The 13,278-nt window shown below is 40.3% G+C and overlaps 1 protein-coding gene across 1 annotated transcript in view; it reads right to left on the bottom strand.

Annotated features, from left to right (window-relative positions):
* The window catches only part of PEPD (peptidase D), a gene marked incomplete at its 5' end in the record, with an annotated part of 127,816 nt that overhangs the window by 43,863 nt on the left and 70,675 nt on the right, over window positions 1–13,278 (bottom strand). The window contains one exon of the mRNA XM_009870010.1: window positions 8,845–8,922. Within this exon, the coding sequence (XP_009868312.1) occupies window positions 8,845–8,922 (78 nt within the window). The remainder of the gene's footprint in view (window positions 1–8,844; window positions 8,923–13,278) is intronic.

Here is a 13,278-nt window from a genome sequence, read left to right as displayed (position 1 = left end):
AGAAGGTGAAGCGTCAGCACTGCCTACTGAACACCTCTGCTAGACCCATGCAGGCAACATGCCCGAGATCAGGAAAAGTCTCAGCTGAAGTTCTGACAAAAGGGTTACCTGTTTGACTTGTCTTTTTGCTGAATGCGTGATTTTTTTCCAGCTTTATTATCCTAATTATTATCCATTTTTAATTGGCATATTTAATAAGCAACAATACTCCTTTTAGCAGAGACAACTCTTGGCTGAAAAGTCAACCTAACAGAGATGGTGGCAAAGCCCAAGTTTTGGCCAGTTTCCCTCCGTTTGGAGCCTGCCCATTGGAAAGGTGCTATCTGGGCACTCATGGCTCCACTGACCTGCTCAGACACAGAGCACAGACGTCAGAGCTGCAGCGTGCAAGGAGAAACCTGTGCTGGCAGCAGAGTCCTTCCCCATTAAACTGAGGACAGCAAACCTCACCAGAATGTGACACCAGCATAGCTTAACAACAACACAGCCACATTTCCATGTTACTAACATTTTCCAGTTAACTAAACCAGTCCATTTCTAGATGTCTACCGAGAAACAAAAGGTACCTACTGAAAGTGAATTGTAGAAGTTTGATACTTCTAAAGTGGACCACCCTTCTTAGATGTTAACATTTGGATTTAGAGCCTTAGCCTTCTGCAGCTGTTCTTCGCTACACTGACCTATGTTCCCTAGCCTGGACAAACAACCACCAGAGACCACAGGAGTAGGTGAGGTGTCAGACCCTACTTGGTGATGTTTACTGTAAATACTGTGAAGTTTTCTTACGCGCGCACTGCACGCTCACGCACACACACATGTCTATGTAAGTCAAAGGCTAACACTTCCAGTCTTTTTCCATGATGAAAACTGAGACAATGCCCAACGGTACAGGTTTGTTCAGTTTCTTAGACATTGTCTAACTATGAGTTCTCAGATGGAATCCACCAGACAGGAGGTTCAGAATTCTCCGTGGAAAATGACAACTGAATGCAAAAAACCAGAGAAGACAGTTGCTAGCCTTTCCATGGAAAGGTCCAAACATTCAAACCAAGTGCTCAGCAGGGAAGGCAGCAACTAACATTTCAGAAAAGGCAGCTGCCCATTCCCTAGCCAGTAAGTAACTTTCTTTTTTTCCCTGATTTGGAAGAAACACCTACTCTTCATGGCAGCACCTCAAATTGAAAGTATAGTACTGCAACGCACAGCTGAAATCAGAAATAATCTTGCCTTAAAGACCTAAATTGGCTCGACTAGACGCAGAGCAGCCCTGCACTAGAAGGACTCCTCCTGGGGCCCCACCTCTGCCAGATCTTGCCTCCCCCATGGGGTAACAAGTGGTTCTCTGAACAGATGCAGAAGACCCAACACTGACCCAAAGACAGGGACTGGGGATTACACCTGGTTCAGGGAGCATACCCAACGGGTGTGCTGGAGACAAACAGTACCTTCCCGCTGAGCCATACAGTGGCTTAAAAGCCAGGCAGACTCCCTTTAAAATTGTATTTTGAACTATACAATTGAGTTCCCCACAGCAAGAGCAAGGGGAAAGATGTTGCTACTGAAATCCATCCAAAATAAGCAACATTCACCAAGAGTACTTATGCTTTATGTATATCTGTATTAACAAAGACAACCATAAAAAGTGGATTACACTAAACGGCATCTAGAAGAGATCAATATCAAAACAATGGCTATTAAAAAATGCCTGCTTGTTTTCTAATTAAAAGAGATGAACACCTGAGTCAAATCAGTCCAACAGCAGCCAAAGCAACCTCATGCTGTCAGGTTTTTTCAGACTATGCTGGGAATACTAAGCTAAAACTGTGACAGATAAAATTAATTTAGAGGTGACAATTAAAAAGACATTTAAGATACACTATAGAAAGCATAAAATTACGAGGCGGACCATAACACAGCACTTAAAGGAAAGACAGAATTTGTTACAGCAGGGACACTATTAATACTTAGCAACCTCTGCTTTGGTTAAAAGGCTTACACATTTCTGACAGTAGGCAACCTCAGAGCCTGAATTAACCATTACTAACAGAACACATATTCAATTAGAGCAAAATTATTGTTAATTCTAGCAAATATATTTTTCTATTTTTAATCAAATTAATTTTTTCCAGATTAGCATAAAATTAATAGTCTATAGGTACAACAAAAGGAAAAATACCTACACTTGATGAAAATAGTAAATACTAATCAAAACAGAGGAATCAAGCCAAAGGAATTATTTCTGAAATGGATAGCCAGTTGATTTCGCAATGAACCAGTAAGCAGTAGCAATGTAGTTCGTATTATTATTAGAAACAAAACCATAACTAACAGCACGTTGTTTCAAAACTGCAGACTGAAAGGTTAAAGCTAACCGTAATTTTTGCATATTATTACAGCACCAAACTTCAAAATGCATATAAAAATGCATGAGGCCAAATGAAAATACCAGTCTCGCCCACATAAAATACTTCAGCATTTACATCTGACACATTAATATCCTGGGATCTTAAAAGTAGTGCTCTCAAGAAGTAATAAATACAATATTTTGTTCCGTAGGATAAATTGTTTTAATAGCAGACAATGAAGTACCTCGGGTGGAAAAGGGAGGACTTGTACTATCTAATGCAAAAAAGATCAGTCAGTTCCTGCTTTTTAATGCAACATTGCCCCCACCTGGACAAATTAAGTTTGGTTTATAGGTTGGCATATGTATTGTAAAACTTGATAAAACACAGTGTGAATTCCAAAAAAAGTTTGGAAAAAGAGTCACAGTAAACTTCCATCATCTTTTGTAGTATACTTTTTTCAAGCTAAAAGTCTTTTAGTTGGCTTACTGAAAGTCTTCTCAATATTTTTCTGAAATAAATGATAGTGCCTCAGTACTCATAAATTCTTTTTATATTACAAATTTACTCATTCCTGCAAAAAAGAGAATAGTGCATTTTCTACAAATAACACTACAATAATATTAAGATAAATATGTTGATATAGTTTCAACACAATATGTATACTGCATATGCATATTGTGTGCCTATATAAAAGATAAATGCACATTGCTTATACAGAACATGACAAATCTTTTGATTGTAGAAAACCACATATTATACTTTTAGACCAAAGAAGCTAAATTAGCAAAGTAATTTCTATTTTACCTAATAGAAGGCTTAGCCTTCCTGAATAACCATGAACAATCGAACCTGCTCAGTTCTTGCAATAAGCAACTTTCTTTTGCAATTATTCTTCACACACCTTGGAGTGACCAACAACTCCAGGAAGCCTGAAAACTGTCCTTTGCCTCTTTTGAGTAACTAAAAAATAAAAAGCTGCAAACATGTGGCACCTTCTCTTTGTGATATACTGAACAACCTTTCCCAACTATCTGTACCTGCAGTCAAGAAAAACTCCCTATGATGAACAAAGATTCTGAAATGACAGGAGGAGTTAGTTAAGGAGGATCTTTTGACAGCACTAGAAGTTGCAATAATAATAGCAAATTATTAAAAGGTACGATTAAATGCCAAATGGAAGGAAACAAACCCAAGTTTAACACAACCCAAGTGGAAGGCACATTATACACATAAAGGCAGTGCTCCTGGAAGGCTCCTGTGCCTTTCGTCTGGTAAGTAAGTATAACACATTACCAATATCAAAACATGGGACAATCATCTCCTTCCAGAAAGCACTTATTTTAGTGCCCCCTGGTGTCAACATTATTCTGGTGCCTTAAATTTGCATTTGGATACTAAGGAAAGAAACAGAAACAAAAATATTCCTCAGAGCTAAATTACTCTGTTAAAGTCTTTTTGCAACACTAGACTGCTTTCTATAATCCCAACTCTATTACTTGATTAAGCAAATAACAACAGCTGCTAATATTGCAAAGACATATTTAAACATTTCACACAGATGCATTATGCTAAGATTGTACTTTTTTATGATAGGATACGTGCAACTAACAAAATTTTCCTAGTGCTTAAATTCTGGTAATCTATTTGCAGGTGGAATTTGTTTTATTGCCATCACCAGCAGGTCATGAAAATAGCAGTCAGCTTCTGCAGCAAGAAACATCATGCTTTCCCAAGAATACTGTGCTTTTCCCAACACTTCCATTGATATCTGTTAGCTTAAATCTGAGAGCGTTAAAAGAAACTGTCAAAATAAAATGAAAGATATCATCTGACGATCCAGTCTGCTTCCATTTAAATTTCTCCAGTTGGTTTTATTTTATAAATAGTCGACAGTCCCACTGTGAATACAAGGTTAGCGGTCTCTCTCTGAGGTCTGCTGCACTTCACGAGCAGTTGATGCTGCAATTCCCTTACTCATGATTTCACCCAAGGCGAAGGCTTTCACTAGACCTCCACCCCAGTGAGCTCTGGTATCCCCCAGCGACTGCTTGAGCTGCTCCGGGCCCTGGACCCACAGGTGGAGGTACCAAAGCTCCCATCTTCCTCGGGGTGTGCCCAGCCTCGGGGTCTCCTGGCGATGAGGAACCCTGAGGGGGGACCTGCCCACATGACTTGCAGATCTTCGTTAGCACGGAGACTTGGGAGCACATTTCAAAGCGTTAAAAATGCCGAGAGCTTCAGCAGAATACACAATTATTTTTGATATTTTGCAAAGCCAGAAAGGAACAACTGATCCCTCCCCAATGTCATAAAGTGCCTGAAGGTCAGTGAACCTGCCAATAACAGTTGCTCACCACGTGCTGAATTTTCAGCCACACATTTGTCAGATGCCATAAAAAGACCAAGACCTGTGACTCGTGGCACCTGCAGAAAACCATCTCAGGTAATAGGCATATCTATTTCAGTGACATCTGGGGTCAGGCTTATTTTCTCACATTTCTATTATTTAACTGTGAGCCTCATCATGAGGAATCAATCTCTATTTCAAGATCATAGAGGCATTTTCTATTTGTCTAACATTGCAGGAGCCCTGCTGATCAATTGCAATAAAACAATCAACTCCTGACGTGCCTTTGGCGCGCAGCAACTCCAGAACTCACAAAGGCAGACTGCATAAACTGCTAGGCAGCAAACTGAATGCAATAAACTATCATTTTCACAAACACCTTCTCAAAATCAAAATGTAAAGTACACACTTCAGGTTCAGCATCTCCAGTGGTTCCCAGAACAAACCACTGAAGCGCAGAGGTGAGAAGAGACGCTTCTCTCACCCCAGGCCTCCTCTGCTGCACCCCATCCACTTCGATGGCCAGCTTTCTCCTTCGCCAACAGCCCTGCCGTGGCTCCGCGCTGCTGCACGGCTAGGACAGGGGCAGAAAACAGAAGGGAGGACCTGGGGGATCTACCTTCTTCATTTTTAAGACGGCTTTTTCAGATTGCAGATGCCGATCTGTGGAGACCAATACTTTTTGCAGAAACACACTGGCTTTGACTGAACTTTTCACAGATGCTATTTCCCAGAGTCAAAACATAACTTCCAGCCAAAGTCAGGGATCAATCTGAGGTGAGATTTCCATCTCCCATGACAGCTCTCTAACCACTGAACCCATCTCTTCCCCCAGTGCAAATAAAAGCAAAACAGCTGCAAAAGGGGAGAGGAATAACAATATTACAGGGGATGCCATTCGATGGACAGGAGCCCCAGGTGTTCATTTGCTCTTGATTTTTGCACAGTGGGGAGTCGAATCTCTGCTCCTTAAATTTACTTGAGGGATTTTTTCTTCTTGAATATCAACTTTTAATTTCATCCTGCTCCCCACCAAACCTTTGGTTATCCAAACTGGATTTTGGAGACTGGAAGGGTGTCTTAAAAAAAACCTAGAAAATTTCGTTTGGTTACTTTCTGGTTCTGACCTGGATGGAGGCCCCTCATGTACAGGGCAGGAGACTGCAAACTACAACAACCACTTGTGCTTATGACTCCTCTTTTTGTATTACAAAATGTAGTTAGAGACTCCCTACAGAAACAGCAGGTGTCTTGGCACACAATGCAATGGTAACCTCGGTCTTGGGCTCAGTGTCTATCCAAGCTGTCACAGATTTAAGATGACAGAAGAAAATGAGTATTTGTATGCTACCCTGGCCATACATCATCACTGCAGGCCATGATTTGCAACATTTTGAGTAGAAGATTTTCTTTTATGGTAATACCAAGTGAAAGGGTACAGTGCCCAGAATTGCAATTCATCAGGGTGCTCAGCCTGTCTTCACGAGCTTTTTGACCATAGAGACAATAGATACTTGGTAGGAAAAGTGTTTGACTTTGACCATATTGATCATACTTCACCACATGGATGTTACAGCACATGAATTACTTCTCTAAAACACTGACTTGCTGTTACTGCAATATTTACTTTTAATATCAGCATCGGTTAAGTGCACGGATCTATTCAATATACAAGCTTCCCTAAAAATACTGATTTCTACGTCAATTATAATGCTTTGTGCTAGTAGCTATTTTGGTTTTAATACTTCATAGACTGAAATACAGTTCATATTAACAAGAAGTGTCTTTACAGTTCTTGCCTTTCAGAGGTTTTTTTGGCACAGAAACTGTACCTGTAAACAAGTGGATTATAATGCAGTATCGGAGATGTAATTTCATACCAGCTTCTTACAGAAACAATAAACCCATTTGATGTAATTTTCAAAAATGAACATCATAAAACTAGGCTGTTCTCAACTTGCCAGAGTTTTTAAAGGAGAAGTCAGAATAATAGCTTTTAAAAAAATGTATTAAAAATGCAATAGTGCAAGTATTATTGCTTATGGTCTCCTGTTGATACCACCAAATCCTTGTAACTCACATTCTTAAAAGAGCAAACAAAGCATGCACTAGAGTGTCTCAAGGAAGCAAAACATTAGTCTTCCAAATGTATTATTTTTTTCCTAGCATTTAGGTGCTTTTACTAACACTTACTGCACTGCACTGATTTGGACATAAAAAGCCTGAGCAGCACATTTCTGCAAAACTCTGAATGTTAGTCATATCCACTAAATAACATTAAGAAAATGGCATGAAATTCTACTGAATAATTTAATAAAAATCATAGTGAGTACTCAATCTTCTGGTTCTATTACATACAAGTACGGGAATCGTTAAATTAGATTTGTACCAAAATACTAGCAGAAGCAGAAATAACCCTTAAACCACTTCTTTTTCACCAGAAGTAAAGCCATTTTATCCCTATGTTCAGGACTTCCTAAGATTATCCAACAGAGGGCTCCCAGCAGCTATTAAAAGTGTAATTGAAAGTCAAATACATGAACTCTAACGTATACACACAAATCAGCATACTGTCATTTTAACAACCTGTTCTGTATGCACGCACCTATACTCATTTTAGAAATTTGTAAAAGCATACAGTAAAACCACCCAGGTAGTGCCGTGTCATAATTTATATGCAATGAAAGTACGGTAGCTCAAGACTTTTTCCAAAACACTATTTTTAACTGTGGCAAATGAGCATCTCTTTAAATTGTCTTTACACAAATGAAATTACATTTGCTTATAATTTCTTTACTCCCACTTGAGAAAAATACCAAGAAAATCATGTAAAACAAAGCTTGAAGGCTATGTGAGTATCGGCCAGTGTAAGGGGCAAGGGCAGGGACTGAAGCCTGGGCAGGTGCTCATGCACCCCGAGCACTTCTTTGCTAAAGCCAGCCTGCACCTGACAAGCTTCATCTCATCAAGGCAAAGATGCTCCTGGACTGTTTCAGCAAGAGGCTATTTCAGACGAGGTTAAACCTCATTCTCTTTGTTGAGATGGCTGCAAACTGAGGTTGCAGAACAGTCATTTTGCAATGCTTAAGTAATCAATGTACTTGGTAGATTATGCTTTTCTGACATTCAGATATCTGAGGCTAACAAAACCCAAACATTTTTTAGGATTTTGCCAATGCAGCAGGAAATCTGAGTTTGTGGAGCCTTGGTATGTGCTCTCAGGGTTTAGGAAGAACTTCAACCATCCACCAAAATGTCCTCAGAGACTGTAAGTAAAAGGGTCCTGTATATACCTTTCATCCTGAGGTTGCCAGTAACACTACTCCCCACACCATTTAAATGCCTTTATTTTAAATACAGGACATCGTAATGCATTGTGGCATATCTTCTCCCAGTAACATACGATGAGAGTTCCTGCAGGCTACATACTGTTTTGAAAATTTGATTGAGTGCCACAGTCAATGCAGTATCATGTTGGTGTATCCTGCCTGATCAAAAAACTGCACAGCACATTATCTGCTCAGAGTGTGATCATAAGCCAAAGCTCTTGTCCTGCAATAAATTAACTTTAGTATTTGAATAATAAACTATTCACCACAGATGAAGATAATACATAAACTATTGTAGGAGAATTTTACAGTATTAAAAAGAAATTATCTGTTATTCAGCAAGTTCATTCTACAGCAACTGTAAATGTGCCCAGAATGGTAGCCGACTGGGCATATTTTTTCTACTTCTGAGATTCAATTTGTTTTCCATAATAGCTTTCGAGCTTATCTATGATAATACTTATTTGCTTTCCTCGACACCTTTACATTCAGCTGTGAAAATACATACCTGTACCCTTTTGCACATGCTACAAAAGTAATATAACAGATATACTCTTCTGAATGTTGGTGATTAACTCCTCCAAAAGTAATTGGACATGGGCAGTGGGAATGAGTACACCCTCAGCAAGTTTGCCAAGAACACTGAGCCATGTGGTGCAGTAGATACGCTGGAGGGAAGAGATGCCATCCATAGGGACCTGGATAGGCATGAGAGGTGGGCCTACGTGAATTTTAGTAAGCCTAAGAGTGCATACAATGCGTGTATGGAAACACCGACAGTGTAATAAACACATCAAATGAACTCTAATCCTTTACTTACCACAAGTCTCCATCTTCAATAGTCTTATCGTTTGGGGCTCCAGCATGGCCGTAGTGTAAAACAGATGAGTTCTCCCCACTGACATGTGAAAACAAAATTCAGCGTCATTAATGGAAGAAGAAACATTAACATACAGAAAATGTGAAGGAACGTTGTAAACATGACGTTGCAAACATCAGTGTATTCACATATTAAACGCAAAATTTTGGAGGTCTGTGGGAACCGCCAAAGGCCCTGCCCTAGCATGGGCTGTAGCTTGCTCAGCTGAAATGGGTACAGAATGGACACTTTACTACTGTGGCTGCAAGATATGGCCTTTCTACAGAAGGCACTCGGCACAGTTCATATAAATACTTCCCATGCCCGCGACAGTATTCAGGAAACAACTATGCAAGAGTAATTTTTCAACCTATACCCGCTTCTAATTACTAAGTGGTATGTTTCCCTACGTGAGGTTAAATATTCTGATGAGCCATAAAACCCAAACCTCCACTGGAGTCACATCTGACCTGTTCAAAACACTCTGGGAGTCACACTAGCAGTCCAAGGAACCAGCTCCAGTTCACCTCTGGCACAGCCACACGTGATCTCTGCAGGAGCGGCTACACTGCACGCTGCTCGGGCAGCCTTCGCAGCGTACAATGTCAGCAGCAATAAAGGGCATGAGAATTGTCACTCTACTCTTATCTCTTATTAAAAACCGCATTACAATGATTTTTATTCCTGGAAACCTTTCAGACTAAACTGCTTATTCATAGGAATAAAACATCTCCAGAGAAGGATGGACCCTTGTTCTGCACTTCTGAAGCTCTGCGACACATTTGCTGACCTATATTTGTCCTTGGTGTCCTCTCTTGTCTACTGATATTCCCCCAGATCTATCAAACATCAGTTAAAAGACTGGTAAAGATCTCAAGCTTTGCCTATTTCTCTTTTGCTATTCTCCTCAGATATATGCTCTCTCTCTTTTTCTGTTCAAAAGCTAGAAGAATTATATCACATCGAAAAATACATGTGTTGGGACAGAGTTACTGTGGCATCTCGCTGACCCCTGCAGCTGCCTTGCCAGTCTGTACCTCACCTTTCATCAAAACTGCATTGGTCACCCTGCTCAAATTTGATTCTTTCAAGTTGTGATGGTGGAACAGCTTCATACCTTAGGTGAAATCAATCTGAGTCTCAATTTCAATGAATCTTTTGTTGTATCTGGAATAAATGTGCCATCTGACATACCACTCATATTAGACTTCTGCTACATGCAATTACAAAACCAGTAAACAGGCACTGTAGCCATGAAGAGATTGCCTTCAAGATCAACTAGATATTTAATAGATCATTGGCCATTCAGATATAATAACTCCATAAGCAATGATTATGGAGGAGAAAGTAGTTGCTGCCGTAAGTTTCTGAAGGCACTCAGTCTAAAGGGTTGGATGATGTTAATATTTGGAAAGCAGCACATTTTTACTATTATTTCTTAGCATATAAGAATCACGATGCAATAAGGCAGTGAAACACAATGTTTTAGAATAGGGGGAATGCTTTTCTGACACAAAGTGTATTTCTTAAAACAATATATACTCCAAAGGGAAAAATTACAGTTGTTAAATCAAGAGTTTATCAAATCACAGAACTGAGGCTGCAAGAAATTTCTTTCATGATGCTGGTCCAATGGCTTAGGGACAGTTTAACAACCTGCTACTAGTTGGCTGCTTTTTACTTCCTGGACATCTGACTTGGGAATCTACGCTGTTGTGCAGATCACTAAAATGTCCCCATTAAGCTTGGACACAAGATGACGACAGCCATGAATCTCCTTCCAAGATGTCCTTTCTCCTGGGAACTGGTGGACTAGTTCCTTCTGGCCACAATTCTATCTTTTTAAACCAGAACACTTTAAAATTTAGCTTGCTCTGTCTGCAAAAGAGATCTCTAATAGGGCAATGGCCTGAAATCAAAAGAAAAGGGCCTTTTGTGCCGGGCAACATGTACAGCAGGAACTGTGTTTGTTTCCAGCCTCAGCTGTCTCCTTCCATGTGCAGGTGACAACAGCTGATACAGCACCTGCCTCTGCGATGGACCATCAGCCTGATGAGAAGAGGCTGCCAACATTCCCTGCCTGGTAAAGGACTACAGTTCTGGGGAGGCGGCACTTGGAAGCAACTGGAATGACCCTTGGTGCTATGCATGACACCATGAACCCACATGCTTGGTGTTTAAGGAAAACCACAAAAACCATAAAGAACCCTAATGCCTCACACGCACACACATGCTCTCTCACACACACATGCTCCAAAGGAATTTTTCTGTATTTTTAGCTGCAGATACTATTCCTTATCTCTCTCTACAAACAGGGATAAAGTATGAGAAGCAAATAGCACATGCATATATTTATGATCAACTTTTAAAAAATTATCATGAAGCTTAAGGGCATGGCTTCATGCTAATGTATTTGCAGATAGCTTGTTTACTTATCATCATATGCTGGCACCCCTGGTGTCATATACCGTACCAGCTGCACAAACAAGTCCTATATTCAAATACGAGCACTGCACAAATGCTTTCAACAATAGACTATTTCAAATACAAAGGTGGTGGATTTCTTTTGCACATTTTAATGTAAAGTTTTTAGTTTACAAAATATTTCTGTAAGGTTTGGCACCAACTGTTATGGAAGATGCATGAAAAATCTGGTTTTCAGCACCGTTAGTGAAGCATCAAGCAGCACACAATCTTCCCTGGCATTTGAGGCTCATCTGTCACACACATCTTGGCTCCATCGCATAAATGGGATCGTACCACAGAGTGCACCGTTGCTGCTGCTGACCGGGTAAGTATATCATACGCATTTCAAGTTTTTGCCGGTTTGAAGTGATCGGGGTGAGGTGGTCTGCTCGCTTGGGACTGGCTCTGGGCAGGTCCTCCGGGCTGAAGACCTCTCAGCAACCAAGGCACAGCACCCACCTGCTCCTGAAAGCTCTCCCAGCTGTTTTTCACCCAAAAGAAATCCAGCAGGTGCACTCCAGGACTGGTCTCCGACTGAGCGAGGGCCCACAGATGGGGATGAGTGGGACATCTTGCTTCAGAAACATGCTACCAACCCAAATTAAAACACTGATGTGGCCAGTCCTCCAGCTCGTTCCTGCCAAGAGGTGCAAGTCCAATCTTCCTCACAGGAAGAGTCTTACCACCATCCCGAGATGACGGCAGGAAAGATGCTTTAGAAGCAGTGCTGCAGAAGTGATTACCCACAAGGTAAATGCTACAGCTAGTCACAAATTGCTCATAATGATTCAGTAAGACTTTCAAGGTGGTTTCAAAACGGTTTAAAAAAACCCACCAGACATTGGCAAGAGCCTTCCAGTAAAAACTATTTCTTTTTGTCCTGAAGAACAATTGTTGAAAGGTCTGGCATCAGAGCACCAAAGCTGGGGTTGAAAATGAAGCGCTGTGGGAAGCCGAGGATCACCTGCAGCTCTCCTGCCTTCCTGGAGGTGGTTGCAGAGACACTGATGCCTCCGCCTCCACCTAAGTCCAGTAGGAAACTGGTTACCAGTGGATGCCATCTATTGTTGGGTCAGCAGGGCGCACTGTTCGTGTAACTTAACCTTTGTTTTCCCTTTTGTAAAAATGGTACCCTGAGACACTGCAATAAATAATTCATTGGCATTTGAACACTACTCGGAAGTCAACACTTTGTAGATCAGTGCTAAATATATCCAAGCACGTTTATCAAACACCACCATTCTCATTCTGCAGCACTTATGTGACGCCTGTTCGCACTTAAAACCACTGACAAGTTGACAGTGTTTGAAAGCATCACTAACTACTGGTCTAACCTTGCTATGTGATGACCTGTAATACTAACATACGTGTGGTATAATTCTTCAGCTGATTAGAGAAAGAATACATGCAAGCGAACACATAAAGCATATTTGGTCACACCAAATATTCATTTACTATCTCCTGAAGAGTGTAACACTGGACATGGATGTTAACAAATGCACGGACTCAACGTGTGCCAGGTGATTTATTTCTGTACTGAAATAATGGCATTGATTTCCAGCTTAGTGAGTATCTTCTCTAAAATCTGTGTAACAAACTTGGTTTTTATGTAAAAGCATGATTCTCTTCTGCAGAAATTACTATCAGCCCTGTAATCTAAAAAGGAAAGATCCTGTCAAAATATCACAGTTTTACATGTCAGTAAAACAACAAAACTGGGCATGAATAGAATAAAGTGTAACTATTCAAATATCCAAATTGCAAAAGCTATTTCTAATCATAAGTGTAGTTAAATGTAATATTTACAATGCATGACATTTTCACGGTAATAAAAAATGCCTATCATTTTTGTCATTTTTATGCTAATTGAATTCATCAAACAGATCTACTTACATTTTTTACAAGAACCTAGCTTTAACCTGTTAATAT

The sequence above is a fragment of the Apaloderma vittatum genome, unplaced genomic scaffold (genome assembly GCF_000703405.1).
Source record: "Apaloderma vittatum isolate BGI_N311 unplaced genomic scaffold, ASM70340v1 scaffold12065, whole genome shotgun sequence".
Taxonomy (NCBI): domain Eukaryota; kingdom Metazoa; phylum Chordata; class Aves; order Trogoniformes; family Trogonidae; genus Apaloderma; species Apaloderma vittatum.
This window is presented reverse-complemented; position numbering and strand designations above follow the sequence as displayed.